The sequence below is a fragment of the Capricornis sumatraensis genome, chromosome 5 (assembly GCF_032405125.1).
Source record: "Capricornis sumatraensis isolate serow.1 chromosome 5, serow.2, whole genome shotgun sequence".
In the NCBI taxonomy this organism is placed as follows: domain Eukaryota; kingdom Metazoa; phylum Chordata; class Mammalia; order Artiodactyla; family Bovidae; genus Capricornis; species Capricornis sumatraensis.
The window spans coordinates 109,694,878-109,712,105 of NC_091073.1; the positions used below are offsets into that span (position 1 = coordinate 109,694,878).

Consider the following 17,228-nt stretch of genomic DNA (forward strand, 5'->3'; position numbering starts at 1 on the left):
CCGTGTCCTTGCCTGGTCCAGTGTCCTTGGAGATACCCTGCTCAAAGCAATGCACCAGCCACTCCCAGATTCTTGAATAAGTCATTTCCTTCTGTTCTTATGAGAAATCTTTAATGTCCTGGAAGTAATTCCTGAGTCAGCTGCATGTACCTAGGGGTTCATTCAACCAGTTTTGATGGAGTGCCTTCTCCATATTAGGTGGTTATAGAAGATGAGGTCTCTCTTTCTATGACAAAAATAGTAAGGGAATAGCAAAAATAATTTGTTAAAATATGCAGAGATTTAGATAGTGACAATGCTATGCAGGAAAAATCACAGGGTAATTGATAATTATAGGGAGGTGACTGCATTTGATACTGTGGTCAGAATTGATGTCTCCAAGGAAGTGAGCTTTACATAGGACCTTGGGGAGGAGAAGGAGCCTCCCATGTGGAGATGGGAGAAGTGGGCAACATTTCAGACAGATTGAGTAGTCAGTGTACAGGCCATGAAATAGGAGTCAACTTGTCTTATGAAGGGGAAAAATTCCAGTGTGGGTGGAGTAGTTTCACAAATAAGGAGGTAAATGGCAGGAGATGAGGCTGGGGTTTAGGTAGCTTCAAATCAGGAATGGCTTTGAAGACTTCACAAGATGCTTCAGTGAGAATCACTGAAGAATTGTAAACAGGGGTTGACATGATGTGAGATACTTAAAATAAAAAAAAAAAAACCTCAGGGTGCTGCATAGCAAGTGCACTCTGGTTGGGCAAGAGTGGAAACTAGGGCTGCTGTGAAGTGGGGCAACTGAGATGATGAAAGTGATTAGATCTGGAATTCTGGAAGGACCACTGAAGGGAGAGAGTGATAAAGGAAAGCAGAAGAAAGATGCTGGCTCCTGGACTTGCAGCCCTGGCTGCTGTGATTATCTTAATCGTACAGACTTTATGTTTTGTGTGGGAGGTTCACAGGAAATCAAGAGTTCAATTTCCCTGAGACTCTAGCTGCTTGAAGCCATTAGAACAGCCCATTTCTTTTCCAAACATGCCCTCTTGTGTTGCAGCTGGGACTCTCAGCTCCTCGGCTTCACCTTCAATGACATGTTCATCCGCATCTCCACGCGCCTCCCCTCCCGGTACCTCTATGGCTTCGGGGAAACTGAGCACACAGCCTTCCGAAGAGACTTGGGATGGAACACGTGGGGGATGTTCTCCCGAGACCAACCCCCGGGGGTAAGGGCAGAGCACTTGGGATCTGGGTCGTTGCCTCTGTCCACCCACACTGCGTACACGTCATGCAGCGGGTGTTTCCTCTTCCACTCCCCACTCAGAGGCTCACAGTCTGCTTTTAGACAAGCAGGTCGACTCTCAGGCTTCTTTGTTTCTTACGTGTTTATTTCACAGAGAAGACTAGACACACTTTATCGATCAATTTGTTGAGTTCTGTTTTTTTCTCAATCTCTCTTTTCAATCTCTGTCTTTTAACCTCCTGCCCTTCTCCCCATGACTCTCTCAGTACAAGAAGAACTCCTATGGTGTCCACCCCTACTACATGGCAATGGAGGAGGATGGCAGTGCCCATGGAGTGCTCCTGCTGAACAGCAATGCCATGGGTAAGGTGATGCTGGCATCTTCTCTGTTTTTGTGAATCAGTCCTTCTTGAGGAACTTCAGAATGTGTTCAATCATGTTGCCCCTGAAGTCAAAATTATTATCTTGTGGACAGTGTTTTTTTTTCTTCATTCTGTTTATTTCAGTTCAGTAACATGTAGTAAGGGCTTCTGTGGTGGTTCAGCAGTAAAAACCTGCCTACCAATGCAGGAGACACAGGTTCAATCCCTGGGTCAGGAAGCTGCCCTGGAGAAGGAAATGACAACCCACTTCAGTAGTCTTGCCTGGAAAATCCCACGGATGGAGGAGCCTGGTGGGCTCTAGTCCATGGGGTTGCACAAGAGTCAGATACAACTTAGCAGCTAAAAAACAACAATAAAATGTAGTAATAAGAATTAACTCATTTGGAATAAACAGTGTAGGATGGGATAGCAAAATCAAGGGAGTCCCAAGCGTCCTAGAGGTTAGTCAGTGGGAGCCATTTATATAATTTGAGTTAGTGATGAGAGTTTGGGTCAGAACACTCACTCTGGTGGCACGAGGGTGTAAAGAAAATTTTAGTATATTGGAAAGGCAGTGGGGAATCAAGAAGTAGAGTTAAAGAGCGTGCTTGTGAAAACTGGAGAAATCTGAATAAGGCCTGTATCTGAGTTAATAGTATTATATCAACATTAGTTTCCTGGTTTTGATGACATACAATGGTTATGTAAGAGTTATCACTGGGGGATGCTGGGGGAAGAGTCCAAGAAAAGTTTTAGTACTATTTTTGCAATTTCTTATAAGTCTTAAACTGTTCTGAAATAAAATCAATAATAGCAGTTTTAAAAGAACAGAAGGACAAAACATATAATAAGGTAATAGGTGCATCAAAGAAAAAAAAAAATCCAGGCATATGCCCTGAAGACTTTCACTTAACTTTTAAAATTCTGTGTAGGTTTAGTACAAGTTGCCTTCTCTCAATACTCCACAATAGAGGCATAGGAAGAAGGAGAATGTATGAATTTCAGGGGTAATTTCTCACTTGAAGGTTTCCATATTGATTGGTATTTTCTGCATTTCCAGATGTGACCTTCCAGCCCTTGCCTGCCTTGACATACCGTACCACAGGAGGAATTCTGGACTTTTATGTCGTTTTAGGGCCAACTCCAGAGCTTGTCACTCAGCAGTACACTGAGGTAGGAGGGAATTCAGTTGGTTACCCAGTATTTATACAGCACTTTCTGTAGTTCTTCGATGATAACTGAAATTGTTGGTCTTTCTGGGTGACAGGTAGGTTATAGAATAATGAACAATAAATCTATCCCAATAACTGTTAAATTCATAGCCTCTCAGAGCATTGCAGAGTAGCAGAAGTAGTAATAGTACCGCTGGTTATAGCTGGCAGTGGCAATGGTAATAGTGGTGATGGTGTGATGATGGTGGTGTGGTGGTGGTAGTGTGATGATGGTGGTGATGGTGGTGATGGTGGTGTGGTGGTGATGGTGGTGGTAATTGTGGTGAGGGCGGGGATAGTGGACATGATAACTGTGGTCGCAGAGGTCATCACAGTTGCTTTGGCATCAGCCAAACAAACAGTGTTATAAAACTTACTGTATGTCGCTGATATATTACTTGCTGCACGTCAGATCACTTTCCATATATTAATTCACTCAGTCTTCACAAAACACTATGAAACAAATACATTCTTATCCTCAATTTACAAGTGAAGAAACATGTATGAGAGGTTATTTCACTTTTGTCCAGAGTCACATAGCCAGCAGAGATTGGACCCTATAGGGCAACCCAGGCATTTTGTTTCTGAATTTCATGTTCTTAACCAGCAAGCTAGAAATCACTGGAAATAGGAGTAAACTCAGATTTTCAAGAGAGGCCAAGTCTGGCAGCATGATTTCTCCAAGTTATCCTAGAGGCTTTGCATCCTCTTTGTTATCTCTGGGTTTGAGTTTGCTGATTATCTAACTGGGGACACTGGAAAAACATTATTACTTTGTGTACAACTTTAATCCAAATTCTTCTTTTTAAGGACTAAATTTTCTGTTTATTTTCTAGTTGATTGGTCGGCCGGTGATGGTTCCTTACTGGTCCCTGGGGTTTCAGCTGTGTCGCTATGGATACCAGAACGACTCTGAGATCGCCAGCTTGTACGATGCGATGGTGGCTGCACAGATCCCCTATGTATGTCGTCAGCCTGTGGGGATCTGGCTCTGGGAACTCGTGGTCAGCCCTTGTCTCGACGTCTGCATTTGTCTGATTTTTGTCAGTCTCTACGAAATTACAAAGCACTTTCTCATACAGGATCACACTCAGTCTCACTCTACCCAGTGGCCATAATGTAAGCTGGGGGGGTGTCATTGTCCCCAGCTCGAAGAGTCACAGTGATTTGCCAAAGGAGGGGGGTGTTGGGTCAGCTCTAGGGTTCTTTCTACTAGATCATGCTTCCATTTCTTTCACATGACTTCATGGCATCTAGTCAAAAACATCCTTGCTACCTTATAAAAGGTGAAGAGTAGTTTTGCTTTGTTGAAAGAAATTGACCCAAATTCAGTCAGACGGTTGTGTCTATAGATATAACCTCAGTTCCGACACTTCGCCAGCACTAAAGCTCAGTGTTCCCCCAGCTTTGATCTAATTCTTGGTTGAATGTAGGGATCTTGGGACTGGTTTCCAGAAGAAATATGTGTGAGACAAACTTCACCTTTACTTGAAGATGAGTTGTTTTTTAGTCTCTAAGTTATATCTGACTCTTTTGTGACGCCATGAACTGCAGCCCTCCAGGCTCCTCCATCCATGGGGTTTCCCAGGCAAGAATACTGAAGTGGGGTGCCATTTCCTTCTCCAGGGGATTTCCCTGACAAAGGGATTCAACCCGCATCTCCTGCTTTGGCAGGCACTGCTGAGCCATTGATTTTTCTATTAATCAATATTATTCTCTGAATTTTCTCGTTTCCTATTAATGGAAAGTCTAGCATGCAATATTTTATTCTTAATAAGAAAGCTGTGTCTGATTACCCCCAGGATTGTAGTTCCAAAGCACTTAGAGATGCTTTTGTTTGTTTTATTTTTAGTGGATTTACTGTCCATGTTGTTAGTACTGTGCTAGTACTGTGTTACTATATTATTTTGTCTGAATCTGAACCCCTGATACCTGAGTTGGCTTCCTGGAAGAGATAACTGTGTTTCCTCTTTCAGTTCAGTTGAGTCGCTCAGTCATGTCTGACTCATTGCGACCCCATGGACTGCAGCATGCCAGGCTTCCCTGTCCATCACCAACTCCCAGAGCTTGCTCAAACTCATGTCCATCCAACCATCTCATCCTCTGTTTGCTCCTTATTCCGGCCCTTTACAAAGTACTCTCATCGACTTTTTTCATGTATCTCCCCAAACAAAATTGTGGAGGTCGACATTATCATTCTGCTTTTTGCTAATTTAGTTTTTTTCTTTCTATTTTTACTACTAAAAGTTTGAGAATTAGGTGAATTTTCCAAAACCTAATACCTAGCTAATAACAGAGGTGGGATTTGAAAGAATCAAGACGATGCCATCTGAACTTCACCCCTGGTTACTGGCCCTGGTTACTGGACCGTTGTTCTCACGTGGACCTGGGCTTGTGTAAGTTTCCTCTGTCCTCTTCCAGGATGTGCAGTACTCGGACATTGACTACATGGAGCGGCAGCTGGACTTCACCCTTGACGCCGAGTTTGAGGGGTTTCCAGCTCTGATTACTCGCATGAGGGCCGATGGGATGCGAGTCATTATCATTCTGGTTAGTTGCTATGTGACTGGGTGGAGTCTGTTTGGAAGACTGAATGGACTTTGGTGGAGAAAGCTTTATGTGTGTTTTCTTCCATGCTATGAGTAGAGAAATTAAGTATATTTCCTTGGGTTCACAGAAGCTCTATAGCACGGGTAGAAGGCATGCCTCCTCTTGGGAGGAATTCTCCTTTTCCCTACCCTGAGTCATTCTCTGGCTTTGGTTTCCTCACCTGACCTGTGCTTTGATTTTAGGACCCAGCCATTTCTGGCAACGAGACCAAGCCCTATCTGCCATTCACACGGGGTGTAGAGGATGATGTCTTCATCAAAGATCCAAGTGATGGGAGCATTGTCTGGGGAAAGGTATGCTCTGAGCAGTGAGTCACTAATCCCCACACTATCAGTGGGTTTGCACATTTTTTTTCTTTTTTCCATTTGGACTTTGAGGTCAGAAGTTCTCATATTCTCCATTGGTATTTGTCACCACTGTTAAGGAATTTTAAAGGAATGTGTGTGTACATTGTGTGATCCAGTTTTCTCTAGATCAATCCTACAAGAAAATCGAAGTACTATCAGTCCTAGAACAAGGTTTGTAATTTCTTGTGTGCTTAACCCTTCAGTTGAGTCCAACTCATTGCAACCCCATAGACTGTAGCCCACCAGGCTCCTCTGCCCATGGGGTTTTTCATGCAAGAATAGTGGAGTGGGTTGCCATTTTCTTCCTCCAGGGGATCTTCCCAACCCAAGGATTGAATCCATGTCTTCTATGTCTCTCGCATTGCTGGTGGATTCTTTACCACCTGAAAGCCCTATGGTTTCTTAGGAAATGCTATATAAGAGAAATTGTCTAGTGCATTGCTTTAAAATATGCTTCTCTTCCCAGGTCTGGCCTGATTTTCCTGATGTGGTAATAAACAGTTCTCTAGACTGGGACAGTCAAGTGGAGGTAAGGGGCTTGTGTGGATGTGGGGGATCAGGGATGTCAAGAAGGTACCACCGTGCTTAGGATGCTGGGCATCCCTGTGCCATGAGCACGGGCGGGATGAGGAAACTCACACAGGGAACGTGGCCTGTGCATCTCTCTGTGCCAGTCGCTTTGCATGCAATAGTTTACCCCAGGTGGGAGGTAGGTATTTTTATGCTTTGCATAACTAAGATTCAGAGATCTTAAATTACTTGTGTCCATGGTTTCAGGTGACAGAGTGATGATTTCCACTCCATGACTCTCAGATTATAAACATCCAGGAAATTTCCACTGAATGAAACCTCTAAGAAACGCTGTCTTTTGACTGAATTAGTATATTTATTGTTCCTTTTGCAGTTTTTGCTCTGAGTATCCTTTTCAAACAGTCTCTCACCCCTGTCTTTACTGATTGGTACATCTCTCTTTTGGGGGGTAGACTTCTCCATCTTCACTCTTATGAATCCCCCCATCTTTCCTTAGGTTTCTCAGCTTTGATTTCTTTTTCTTTCTTTTGCTGTGCTGGGTCTTTGTTGCTGCGCGTAGGCTTTCTCTAATTGTGAGCGGGGGCTACTCTCTAGTTGTGGCGCACGGGCTCCTCACTGCATTGGCTGCTCTTGTTGCAAAGCATGGGCTCTAGGCATGTGGCCTTCAGAAGTTGTGGCATGCAGGTTTAGTTGCTCCACGGCATGTGGGATCTTCCAGGACCAGTGATCAAACCTGTGTACCCTGCATTGGCAGGCAGATTCTCAACCACTGGACCACCAGGGATGTCCCTCAACTCTGATCTTATCTCCAAGTTTCTAGCCCTATGTTAACGCTTGCTCTCTCCTGGGAGCAGGTTCTCACTTATCATGGATCTCAGATGAGGAGGGAGAGAACCTAGCATCCTGCAATCTCTGTTGTTTCTCACAGAAGATCACTTGAAGATTGGTGGTCCAGGCAGGCCACATGGACATAGGAGTCTGCCAGAGAAGTTCAGGGTCATGGGCTCCTTGACTTTTACTTACTTATTTTAGTTTTTTGTATTTTCCTCCAGCTGAACTGAGGTATAATTGAAAAATAAAATTGTATGTATGTAAAGTGTACAATGTGATCATTTGATATACATGTATATCATGAAATGATTACCAGAATCAGGTTAATTAACACATCCATCATTTCAGATAGTTGCCATTTGTGTATGTGTGTGGGGAGAACCTACTCTCTTAGCACCGTTTAAGTATACAATACAGTATTATTAACTATAATCACCACATTGGATATCAGGTCCAGGAACTCATTCATCTGATAAATGAAGGCTTGCAACCTTTAACCAGCATCTCCTCATTTCCCCACCTCCTCGCACCTGTTAATCACTATTCTACTCTCTGTTTCTATGAGTTCAACTTGTTTTTCTCCGATTCCACATATGTGAGATCATACAGTGTTCGTTTTTCTCTATCTGGCTTATTTAACTTAGAATAATGCCTTCTAGGTTTATCCATGTTATTGCAAATGGCAAGTTTTCCTTCTTTGTCATAGCTGAATGATATTCCACTGTATACACACACACATACATACCACATGTTCTTTATCCATTCATTTGTGGGCAGACACTTAGGTTATTTCAACATCTTGGCTATTGTAAGTAATGCTTCAGTGAACATGGGACATATCTCTTCAAGATACTAATTTTGCTTCCTTTAGAGGATATACCCAGAAATAGGATTGCTGGATCACTTGGTAGTTCTATTTTTAAGTTTTTGAGGGAACTCCATAGTGTTTTCTGTATATATTTTCTGGCTATACCAGTTTATATTCCCACCAGCAGTGTCCAAGGAGTCCCTTTTCTTCACGTGCTCGCCAACACTTGTTATCTGTCATCTTTTTCATAAAAGCTGTCAAAACAGCTCATCATTGTGGTTTTAATTTGCATTTCCTTGATGATTAGTGAAATTAAGAACCTTTTCATGTATCTGTTGGCCATTTGTAGGCCTTCTTTCCAACTATGTCTGCTTAGGTCCTTTGTCCATTTTTAAATCAATTTATTTGTGGGTTATTTTCCTTGTTATTGAGTTTTATAACCTCCATATGTATTTAAAATATCAACTCATTGAGTATTTGCCTGTTAAATATTTTCTGCTGTTCTGTAGGCTGCTTTTTCATTTTGTTGATTGTTTTCTGTGGAGAAGCTTTTTATTTGATGTATTTCACTTAATTTTCTTTTGTTGCTCGTGCTTTCGGTATTGTCAAATCCAAAATGTCATTGCCAAGACCCGTGTCAAGGAACTTTTTCCTGTGTTCTCTTCTAGAAGTTTTATGGTTTCAGGTCTTACTTTTAAATGTTTAATTCATTTTGAATTAAGTTTTAGAGCTTCCCTGGTGGCTCAGAGGTTAAAGCGTCTGCCTGCAATGCGGGAGATCTGGGGTCAATCCCTGGGTCGGGAAGATCCCTGGAGAAGGAAATGGCAACCCACTCCAGTATTCTTGTCTAGAGAATCCCATGGACAGAGGAGCAGAGTCGGGCACGACTGAGCGACTTCACTTTCACTTTCACTTTATGAGCAGTATAAGATAGGAGTCCAGTTTCATTCTTTTTTCATTTTATTTTTGGCTGTGCTGGGTCTTCGTCACTGCACAGGCTTTTCTCTAGTTGGGACAAGCGGGGGCCACTCTCTAGTCGTGATGCTCGGGCTTCTCATTGTGGTGACTTCGCTTATTGTGGAGCATGGGCTCCGGGCATGCGGGCTTCAGTAATTGCAGCTCCTGAGCTCTAGAGTACAGCCTCAATAGTTGTGCCACATGGTCTTAGTTCCTCCTAAGCAAGTGGGATCCTCCCGGATCAGGAACCAAACAAGTGTCTTCTGCACTGACATTCATTGCATTCTTTACCACTGAGCCACAAGGGAAGCCCCGGTTCCATTCTTTTGCATGTGGATATCCACAATTTTCTTTTCTCTATTTTGCCCACTCTACCCAGTTTGTAGGATCTTAGGGGGTTGAATCCAGGCCCCCAGCAGTGGAAGCATGGAGTCTTAACCACTGGACCACCAGAGAATTCTCTTCATGTTTTTCTAACACTGTTAATAGAAGGCTACCTTTCCCCATTTACACTCTTTGCATCCTTGTCAAAGATTAATTGACTGCATATGCATTGGTTTATTTCTGGGCTTTTCTATTCTGTTCCACTGATCTATGTGTCTATTTTTTTTTTTTTAACCAGTTGTTGTTTTCGTTTACCTGCTAAGAAATGGGGCCAGGTGGGTACGTCATGGATTGAGGATGAGGGGAAATAGCATTGCAGAAGCAATGAAGCAAGAGTGGAACACAGACTGGAATGAGGTAGAACTAGGACCTTGGAGAACAGCAGAATTGTCTTCATTTCATGGGCAAGAGCCCCTTTAGTGGGGTTCATAAATCAAAATGGTCAAATTGCTCACTTGTGTCTCATTCGAGATTCAGTTATCTCTCAGATGCGACTGGTGTTGACTCTGTCTACGCTAATCCTCCACTTTCCTCCTCTACCTGAGCTGGAGCTCTCTGTTTCTGGTGAAAGGTTCTGTTTTGTTGTTTCTATATTCCTACCTCCATTTTCTAACAAAAAAGGCCTTCTTGACATGCTTGCCCTCCACAAGATGCTCAGTGATGCGACTCAACACCTTGATGCTCTCTGCGAGCTGGATCCCTGTGCGCTGGTCCATCTTTGTGTTTTCTTCTTGCTGTTCCTTGTGGTCTTTTATCTAGACGTTGGTTTTCCACTTGCCTATTATCTGCTTTGTATCAGAACTGGAAGTCCCCCAGTCCAAGTCCTCTTCCTGTTGTTCCCACGCCACCCACAACCTTGCCACCAGCATTGTTTAGTGGCAATTATTTATTATTTATTTTATTATTATTTATTATTAAATTATTTAATTATAAATTATATATTATTATTTTAACTCTTGAAATGCACTGATGAACACAGAAGAACCGATTTACTAAGACATACAAAGGGCCATAAGGGTCCATAACAAGCATCATAGTTATGTAGAAATTTATGAAGATTTGCTGTTGTTAAGTGGAATGAATTCACAATTATGCAGTTTCTAAGCTCAGTGTGGTGGGGGAATACAAGGGTCAACGAGGGCCTTCCTCTCCAAAGGGTTATAGTTCTGGAGTTATACCTTGGGTCCATTTTCCAGGTTAAAATAAAGACACTGTTTTTATCATTTGAAAAGATGAGAAAGGGGAGTTGACACTTTCTCTTTAAATTCTTCCAATTTAGTTGACACACAATTAATCCTTCTTCATAGAATTAGGATAAGAATTACATGAAATAATATGCACATTTAAAGCCTAGGTATTTGACACTGAACTTTTCAGGTGACTCTGAAACCATAGAAAACCCAGATACATATCGGTTAGATAGTTTAATGTAATAAAATGCAGCCTTACCTCTTACAGCCTTTTCCTCCCGAGAATGAAATAGGGGAGAATCACCTGGATGTTTCTTTCCAACCTGTCGATAATACATCTGCTCTCTGCCCCCTTCAAGCTGCAGTCTCCCTGGCTCATGCTTTGTATTTGAGGAGAGCTTAGGAAACTTCAGGATGGAGGTTGAGGAGTGGGTATCTAACAGATGAAACAGGGAGTTCAGGGTGTTGGTAGCTACCATTCATGTTGAATCAAAGAGGAAAACAGTCCATGAACGCTTTCCGGATGATAAGAAGGGGTTTCATTCATTTGTGCTCAGTTCTATTCTTTGCATTCATTGTATTTCAAATAAGCTAAGAGCATTCCTTAAGCTCTGTTTGGATTAACTATCACCACACAGTATGGGTTTTGTAAGTTAAGTTTCAGGAAATGCCAGTTTTCTGTCTAATATATTTATTTGGGACAAATAAATTATATTTCCTTCTTACAGAAATACCGGGCATTTGTGGCCTTTCCAGACTTTTTCCGTAATTCAACCATCGCATGGTGGAAGAGGGAGTTGAAAGAACTGTACACCAATCCACGGGAGCCAGAGAAGAGCTTGAAGTTCGATGGCTTGTGGATTGTAAGTGTGCACGTTTGTGTCTGTGTACATGGGGACAGTTGCGTTTCTATCTCTGCGTGCCTCAGCATATGTATCCCTGACCTTTAATCCGAAGAGGTAATAGTCATCCAGGAAAGACTTTGAACGCATCAGACTGCAGCTCTTCCAGTCAGGACCGGCCCACTCTGATACGCCTCTTAGCTTGTGCCTTGTCTGAAGTTTTGGTTATAAAAGTCCAAGGTGATAACCAGGAATTCCTTGGAACCGAGCCTACTTTACACCCTCAGTGAGAGTTTTTTCAAATCCTCTAGCCAGTCATTCTGTAGGGTTTCCCTGATTTTTCTCAAGCTGGATTTGATGAATCTCCCTGGGCTTGTATCTATGGAACTATTGGATGGTGAACAATATACTCTCTGCTTCTTTGTCTCTGGGTTGACAGGATGTAACTCTTTTTAAAAGTAAAGTATTTCCGGGTTTGATATTTCTAGGATATGAACGAACCAGCGAGCTTCGTGAATGGAGCAGTCCTTCCAGGCTGCAAGAATGCCACTCTGAACAACCCTCCCTATATGCCACGTGAGGACCCTTGGCCTTCTCTGCTGGCAGCTTCATGGGTACAGGGAGTGAGCCCTGCCAGAGCCCAGCAGCCTGGCATTTGCCCTGATGCTCAGGGACATCCTGACTGATGCTCTGTTTTGCAGGAGGGTGGAGGGGGTGGCAAAGTGACAAGTGCATTCCTGAGAACTTTACCCAGTTGGGTGTGGGCAAGTTATTGGCCCCTTTGAGTGCATTTCTCAGTTTTTTCAGAAAACACTCGACAGTGGTAATGTCTCCAACAGACCCTATGGCTCAGTGTCTTACTTCCACAGGCTCACATGAGTCCCTTCCCAGGAACTGGTTGTGTCACCAGTGGGTGGGCACGCTCCCTCCCCTTACCATGGAGACGGTGACTTTGACACTGTCCTTGTGTTCATGTCTTGGATCCAATTATTATTTTCTCTATGAGTGGTATGAGCTTCAGCAGATGACTTGCTCTTTCCAAATCTCAGTTTTTTAAACTGTAAAGGGAGGATCATGACATCTTCTTCAAAGAATCATGAGAAGTATTACATGAAATAATGTACATGCTAGAAGCTTGGTTGGAGCCTGTCTGTGTTTGACAGCTGTGTCCTATGCACACCACTGCTTTCTCCTCCGGGGTCCTGGATGCTGACAACACCTGCAGGTGCCACTGTAACTAAGAGCCAGGCACATTTCCAGGACGCTGGGGAGAAGAGGGACCCATGCAGAGGTCAGCTTAGACTTAAGAGCCAGACACTGCCTTGCTTCAATCCCATGAAGCGAGGTCAAGGCTAAACAGGATCAGGCAGGGGTCAATGTCACATCGCTAGATCTTTCTCCTCAGATTTGGAGTCCAGGGACCTGGGCCTGAGCAGCAAGACCCTGTGCATGGAGAGCCAGCAGGTCCTGCCTGACGGCTCACCGGTGCGCCACTACGACGTGCACAGCCTCTACGGGTGGGCCCAGACCAGACCCACATACGAGTGAGTCGTCATTGCCCTTCTCCAATGGGGACAGCCTGAGGGGACAACCTGGGACTGGGGAAGCTACCCTGCTCCTCCTTTCATTCCCTCTTCCAAGAGTTCAGTCAGTCAGTTCAATCGCTCACTTGTGTCTGACTCTTTGAGACCCAATGGACTGCAGCACACCAGGCTTCCCTGTCCATCACCAGCTCCTGGAGTCTAGTCAAACTCATGTCCATCACGTCAGTGATGCCATCCAACCGTCTCATCCTCTGTTGTCCCCTTCTCCTCCTGCCTTCAGTCCTTCCCAGCATCAGGGTCTTTTCCAATAAGTTGGTTCTTCAGGTTCTTCCATTGAAGTTGGTTTCTTTGCATCAAGAGTTGGGTAGATTTTAATTATACCTCTATAGCAATTCTCACTTATTGGGTTGGCCTTAAAGTTTGGGTTTTTCTGTAACATCGTATAGAAAAACCCCAATGGACACTTTTGCCAACCCAGCATTAAACACTCATGAGCATGTAGCCACATCCTGTGATCCTAGTGAGGAGGACAGATTTAAATAAGAGCTGGTCGTGCTGGTGAAAGGCTAATAGTCCTCATGGAGGAAACACACACGGAGACACAGGCAATCATCACAGGGTGTGGATGATGCTATAGTAACTTTAGCTATTAGAAGGGAACACAGAGGACTGGGTGTCTCTTTCCTTGACTTCAGAAGTGACTCAGCTCTATTGGGATTGATTGATTGATTGATTTTGTCATTCCTGTTGGCTAGCCAACTGGTGTTCTACTGGATTATCCCTGCCTCATTTTGTGTGCTCAGTCCATGCTTAATAAGAATTATCCTAAGGAAAACTTTATACAGGAATTCACCTTCTTCTTTCCCCAGTATATTAAACTGAGTATTAAGTAAATAGATAGCAAGATTCAGTGACTAGCTATTATTTTTAGGTGATCCAGTGAGTCTATTATGTTCTGTAGTTTTTATAAAACATTGTAAAATACCATATAAAGGCACAAGTTTTGATATTATCTTCATCTCCTGGAATCAGTCAGTCGGGACCTCATGACCTGGTTTTCCATATTCCCTTCTGGGACGCATGAGATGCTTTGTCCTTGAGCCGTAGGCTCAGGAGCTCTGGGGCTTTCCTCCCCTGCTCTGCCCTAAGTCATGCCCTTGTCCCTCTCCGAGCAGAGCCGTGCAGGAGGTGACGGGACAGCGAGGGATTGTCATCACTCGCTCCACTTTCCCCTCTTCTGGCCGCTGGGGAGGACACTGGCTGGGCGACAACACGGCCGCGTGGGACCAGCTGAAGAAGTCAATCATTGGTGTGTGGGCTGCTGGCGGGAGCGGAGTCAGGATCTTGGATCAAGGATTCTCTGGGGAGGGAGGAGGAGGCAGGTCATGAGTGCCTCGTCTGACCCAGCCATGGTTCTCTTGCAGGCATGATGGAGTTTAGTCTCTTTGGTATATCCTACGTAAGTGTCCTTTTCTGTTCTTTTTAGAAAAAAAGTATTTATTTATTTATTTGGTTGCCTCAGATGTTAGTTGCGGCATGTGGGGTCTCTCATTGCAGCACACTGACGTGGTAGTTGTGGCACGTGGGCTTAGTTGTTCTGTAACTTGTGGGATCTTAGTTCCCCGAGCAGGGATCGAACACTTGTCACCTGCATTGCAAGGGGGAACTCTAACCACTAGACCACCAGGGAAGTCCCTGTGGTGTCCTTGGGATCACTCCTGATCATGATGCAGATGGTGACATCTTTCAGAAATCATTAACTGGCCCATTTTGTTCTATCTTGTTTCAGACAGGAGCAGATATTTGTGGATTCTTTCAAGATGCTGAATATGAAATGTGTGCTCGCTGGATGCAACTAGGGGCCTTCTACCCCTTCGCAAGGAATCACAATACCATTGGGACCAGGGTAGGACATTAAGCTCAGAGCTCAAAAGTTCACCAGGAACACAGACTCCCATTTGAACTACAAGTAATGTATAGGCTTCCCAGGTGGTGCAGTGGTAAAGACTCTGCCTGCCAATGCACGAGATGCAAGAGATGAAGGTTCAATTCCTGGGTCGGGAAGCTCCCCTGGAAAAGGAAATGGCAACCCATTCCAGTATCTCTCCTGGAAAATTCCACAGACAGAGGAGCTTGGCAAGCTATAGTCTATAGGGTTGCAAAGCGTCAGACATAGCACACGATGTTGTTTATATTCCCCAAGGACATCTTATAAACCATTAAACGCTTATGTTCCTTTAAAAAAAAAAACTTGAAACATATTATGAAATTATTACCACAGTAGGGTCAGTTAACGCCTCAATCACTTCACATAATTACCATTCCTTTTTTGTGGTGAGAACATTTAACATCTATACTCTTAGCAACTTTCAAGTTTATAATGCAGTGTTGTTGTTGTTTAATCACTAAATAATGTCTGACTGTAATTGCATGGACTGCAGCCCTCCAGGATCCTCTGTCCTTGAGATTTCCCAGGCAAGAATACTGGAGTGGGTTGCCATTTCCTCCTTCAGGGGGTCTTCCTGACCCAGGGACTGACTCCATGTCTCCTGCAGTGGCAGGCTAATTCTTTGACCACTAAGTTACCAGGGAAGCCCTTATTATATAGTATTGTTAACTATATATAAAACTAAGTATTGAGCAAACTCTGGGAGATAGTGAAGGACAGGGAAGAGGACAGGTGTGTGGCAGTCCATGGGGTCTCAAAGAACTGGACACGACTTAGCAATTGAACAACAGTCATTAGTTATAGGCACCATGCTGTACATTTAATCACCAGAAATATTTAACTTCTAACAAGAAGTTTTTATTCTTTGACTGACAATCCATCTCTGTCCATCCTGCAATCTGAATTAAAAATGGGCAGAGGAACGGAATAGACAGTTTTCCAAAAAAAGATATACAAATAGCCAACAGATACATGAAAGAATCTTCACGTTTCAATGAATCATATTCCTCAATGTTCTTCAGATTATTCTTTTGCTTTGGGCATTGTACCAGATGTGTACCTCCCACCCCCAGCCCAATTTCTTATGAGAAAGTTTTTCAACTGTCCTGGGAAGGCTTCAGTGATTTCTTTCAGTCTCTTAAACATACTCGCTGAGCCTCATCTGTAGTCATTGTTGGTTTAGCTGTGTGTGATCTTTATTTGGACTAACCATGCAGTGACCTCTTTAAGTCCCCTAGCTCCCCTAAGCACTGAATACTCTTTTTTCTCTCCTTAGAGGCAAGACCCCGTGTCCTGGAATTCTACCTTCGTGACAATCTCCAAGAGTGTCCTGGAGACCAGATACGCCCTGTTGCCGTATTTCTACACCCTGATGCACAAGGCCAGCACAGAGGGCAGCACCGTCGTGCGGCCTCTCCTTCATGAGTGAGTGTCCAGCCAGGATCCCAGTGACTGTGATAATTTCCTTCTATATAGTAGCTATTGCAGAATTCTTCCAAATTAAAGACATGACTGTCTTTGCCAAAAGCTCTCTAGGCACAGACCATACATTATGACTCTTTTAAGCATGGTGTCAGTCACACCTTCACTCTTTGATAAAAGGCTACTGAATATTTTAAAAAATTCAACATGATAGACAATGCAACATAGAATAATTTCTTTCTAATTTGGGCATTTGTAGTAGCTCACATCATAAAAGATGGTATTCCAGGGGGATATCTGAGGAACAAAGACCATTCTTGCACTGAAGTTTAAGAAGTTGGAGATACTGATAGCGGGGAACATGTCTAAACCCAGCCATTTCTGGGTTTGAAGAGCATGGCATGTAGAAAGTGAAGATGTGTCTGATTAAGGTAGACGTAGGGAAAGAATAAAGACGGCATAGAATGCAGCTGGATTTCCAACTTAGGTCTGAATTTGAGGAGTTTCCTCAAGGCCTTGACCTGGGCCCTTGTAGAGGGGGTCCTAACTGTGATACCTCGGTTTCCCTCCCCAGGTTTGTGTCAGACCGGGTGACCTGGACTATAGACAGTCAGTTCCTGCTGGGCCCAGCCTTCCTGGTCAGCCCTGTCCTGGAGGCTGTGAGTATGGAGGCCTCTGATGAATAGGGGGTCCCGACCGTGTGGCCAGAGACTAGTTACGAAGCAGAGGCCTCATTGGATTGGGGTCCTGAGAGGTGCTTTCTCATCCTTCGTCTGCCTTTGTCTCTTCTCCCTCTGAACTGAAGTCCTTCACTTAGATGTCCTGGTCTTCAGCTCCCTCGTCTTTAAAATCAGCATATCAAGTTGTGATTCATTGAACAGTCGAGAAGGAAAAGAACCCTCTGATATACTTGAAGATATAATTGTTTCTTCTTTAATTGAAATGAGTAGGAGTCAGGTGGGGGCAGTACTATTAATACAAAGAAATCCTTCCTACCCTCTGTCACTGTTAAAGCA

The 17,228-nt window shown here is 43.7% G+C and overlaps 1 protein-coding gene across 1 annotated transcript in view; it reads left to right on the forward strand.

Annotated features, from left to right (window-relative positions):
* Positions 1-17,228, forward strand: part of MGAM (maltase-glucoamylase) — a 96,553-nt gene that overhangs the window by 67,670 nt on the left and 11,655 nt on the right. Inside the window, exons 28-42 of the mRNA XM_068973043.1 lie at positions 1,040-1,208; positions 1,492-1,588; positions 2,648-2,760; positions 3,635-3,760; positions 5,220-5,348; positions 5,591-5,701; positions 6,222-6,284; positions 11,185-11,319; positions 11,787-11,874; positions 12,704-12,842; positions 14,018-14,151; positions 14,267-14,301; positions 14,632-14,748; positions 16,067-16,215; positions 16,787-16,871. Of these exons, the coding sequence (XP_068829144.1) occupies positions 1,040-1,208; positions 1,492-1,588; positions 2,648-2,760; positions 3,635-3,760; positions 5,220-5,348; positions 5,591-5,701; positions 6,222-6,284; positions 11,185-11,319; positions 11,787-11,874; positions 12,704-12,842; positions 14,018-14,151; positions 14,267-14,301; positions 14,632-14,748; positions 16,067-16,215; positions 16,787-16,871 (1,690 nt within the window). The remainder of the gene's footprint in view (positions 1-1,039; positions 1,209-1,491; positions 1,589-2,647; positions 2,761-3,634; positions 3,761-5,219; positions 5,349-5,590; positions 5,702-6,221; positions 6,285-11,184; positions 11,320-11,786; positions 11,875-12,703; positions 12,843-14,017; positions 14,152-14,266; positions 14,302-14,631; positions 14,749-16,066; positions 16,216-16,786; positions 16,872-17,228) is intronic.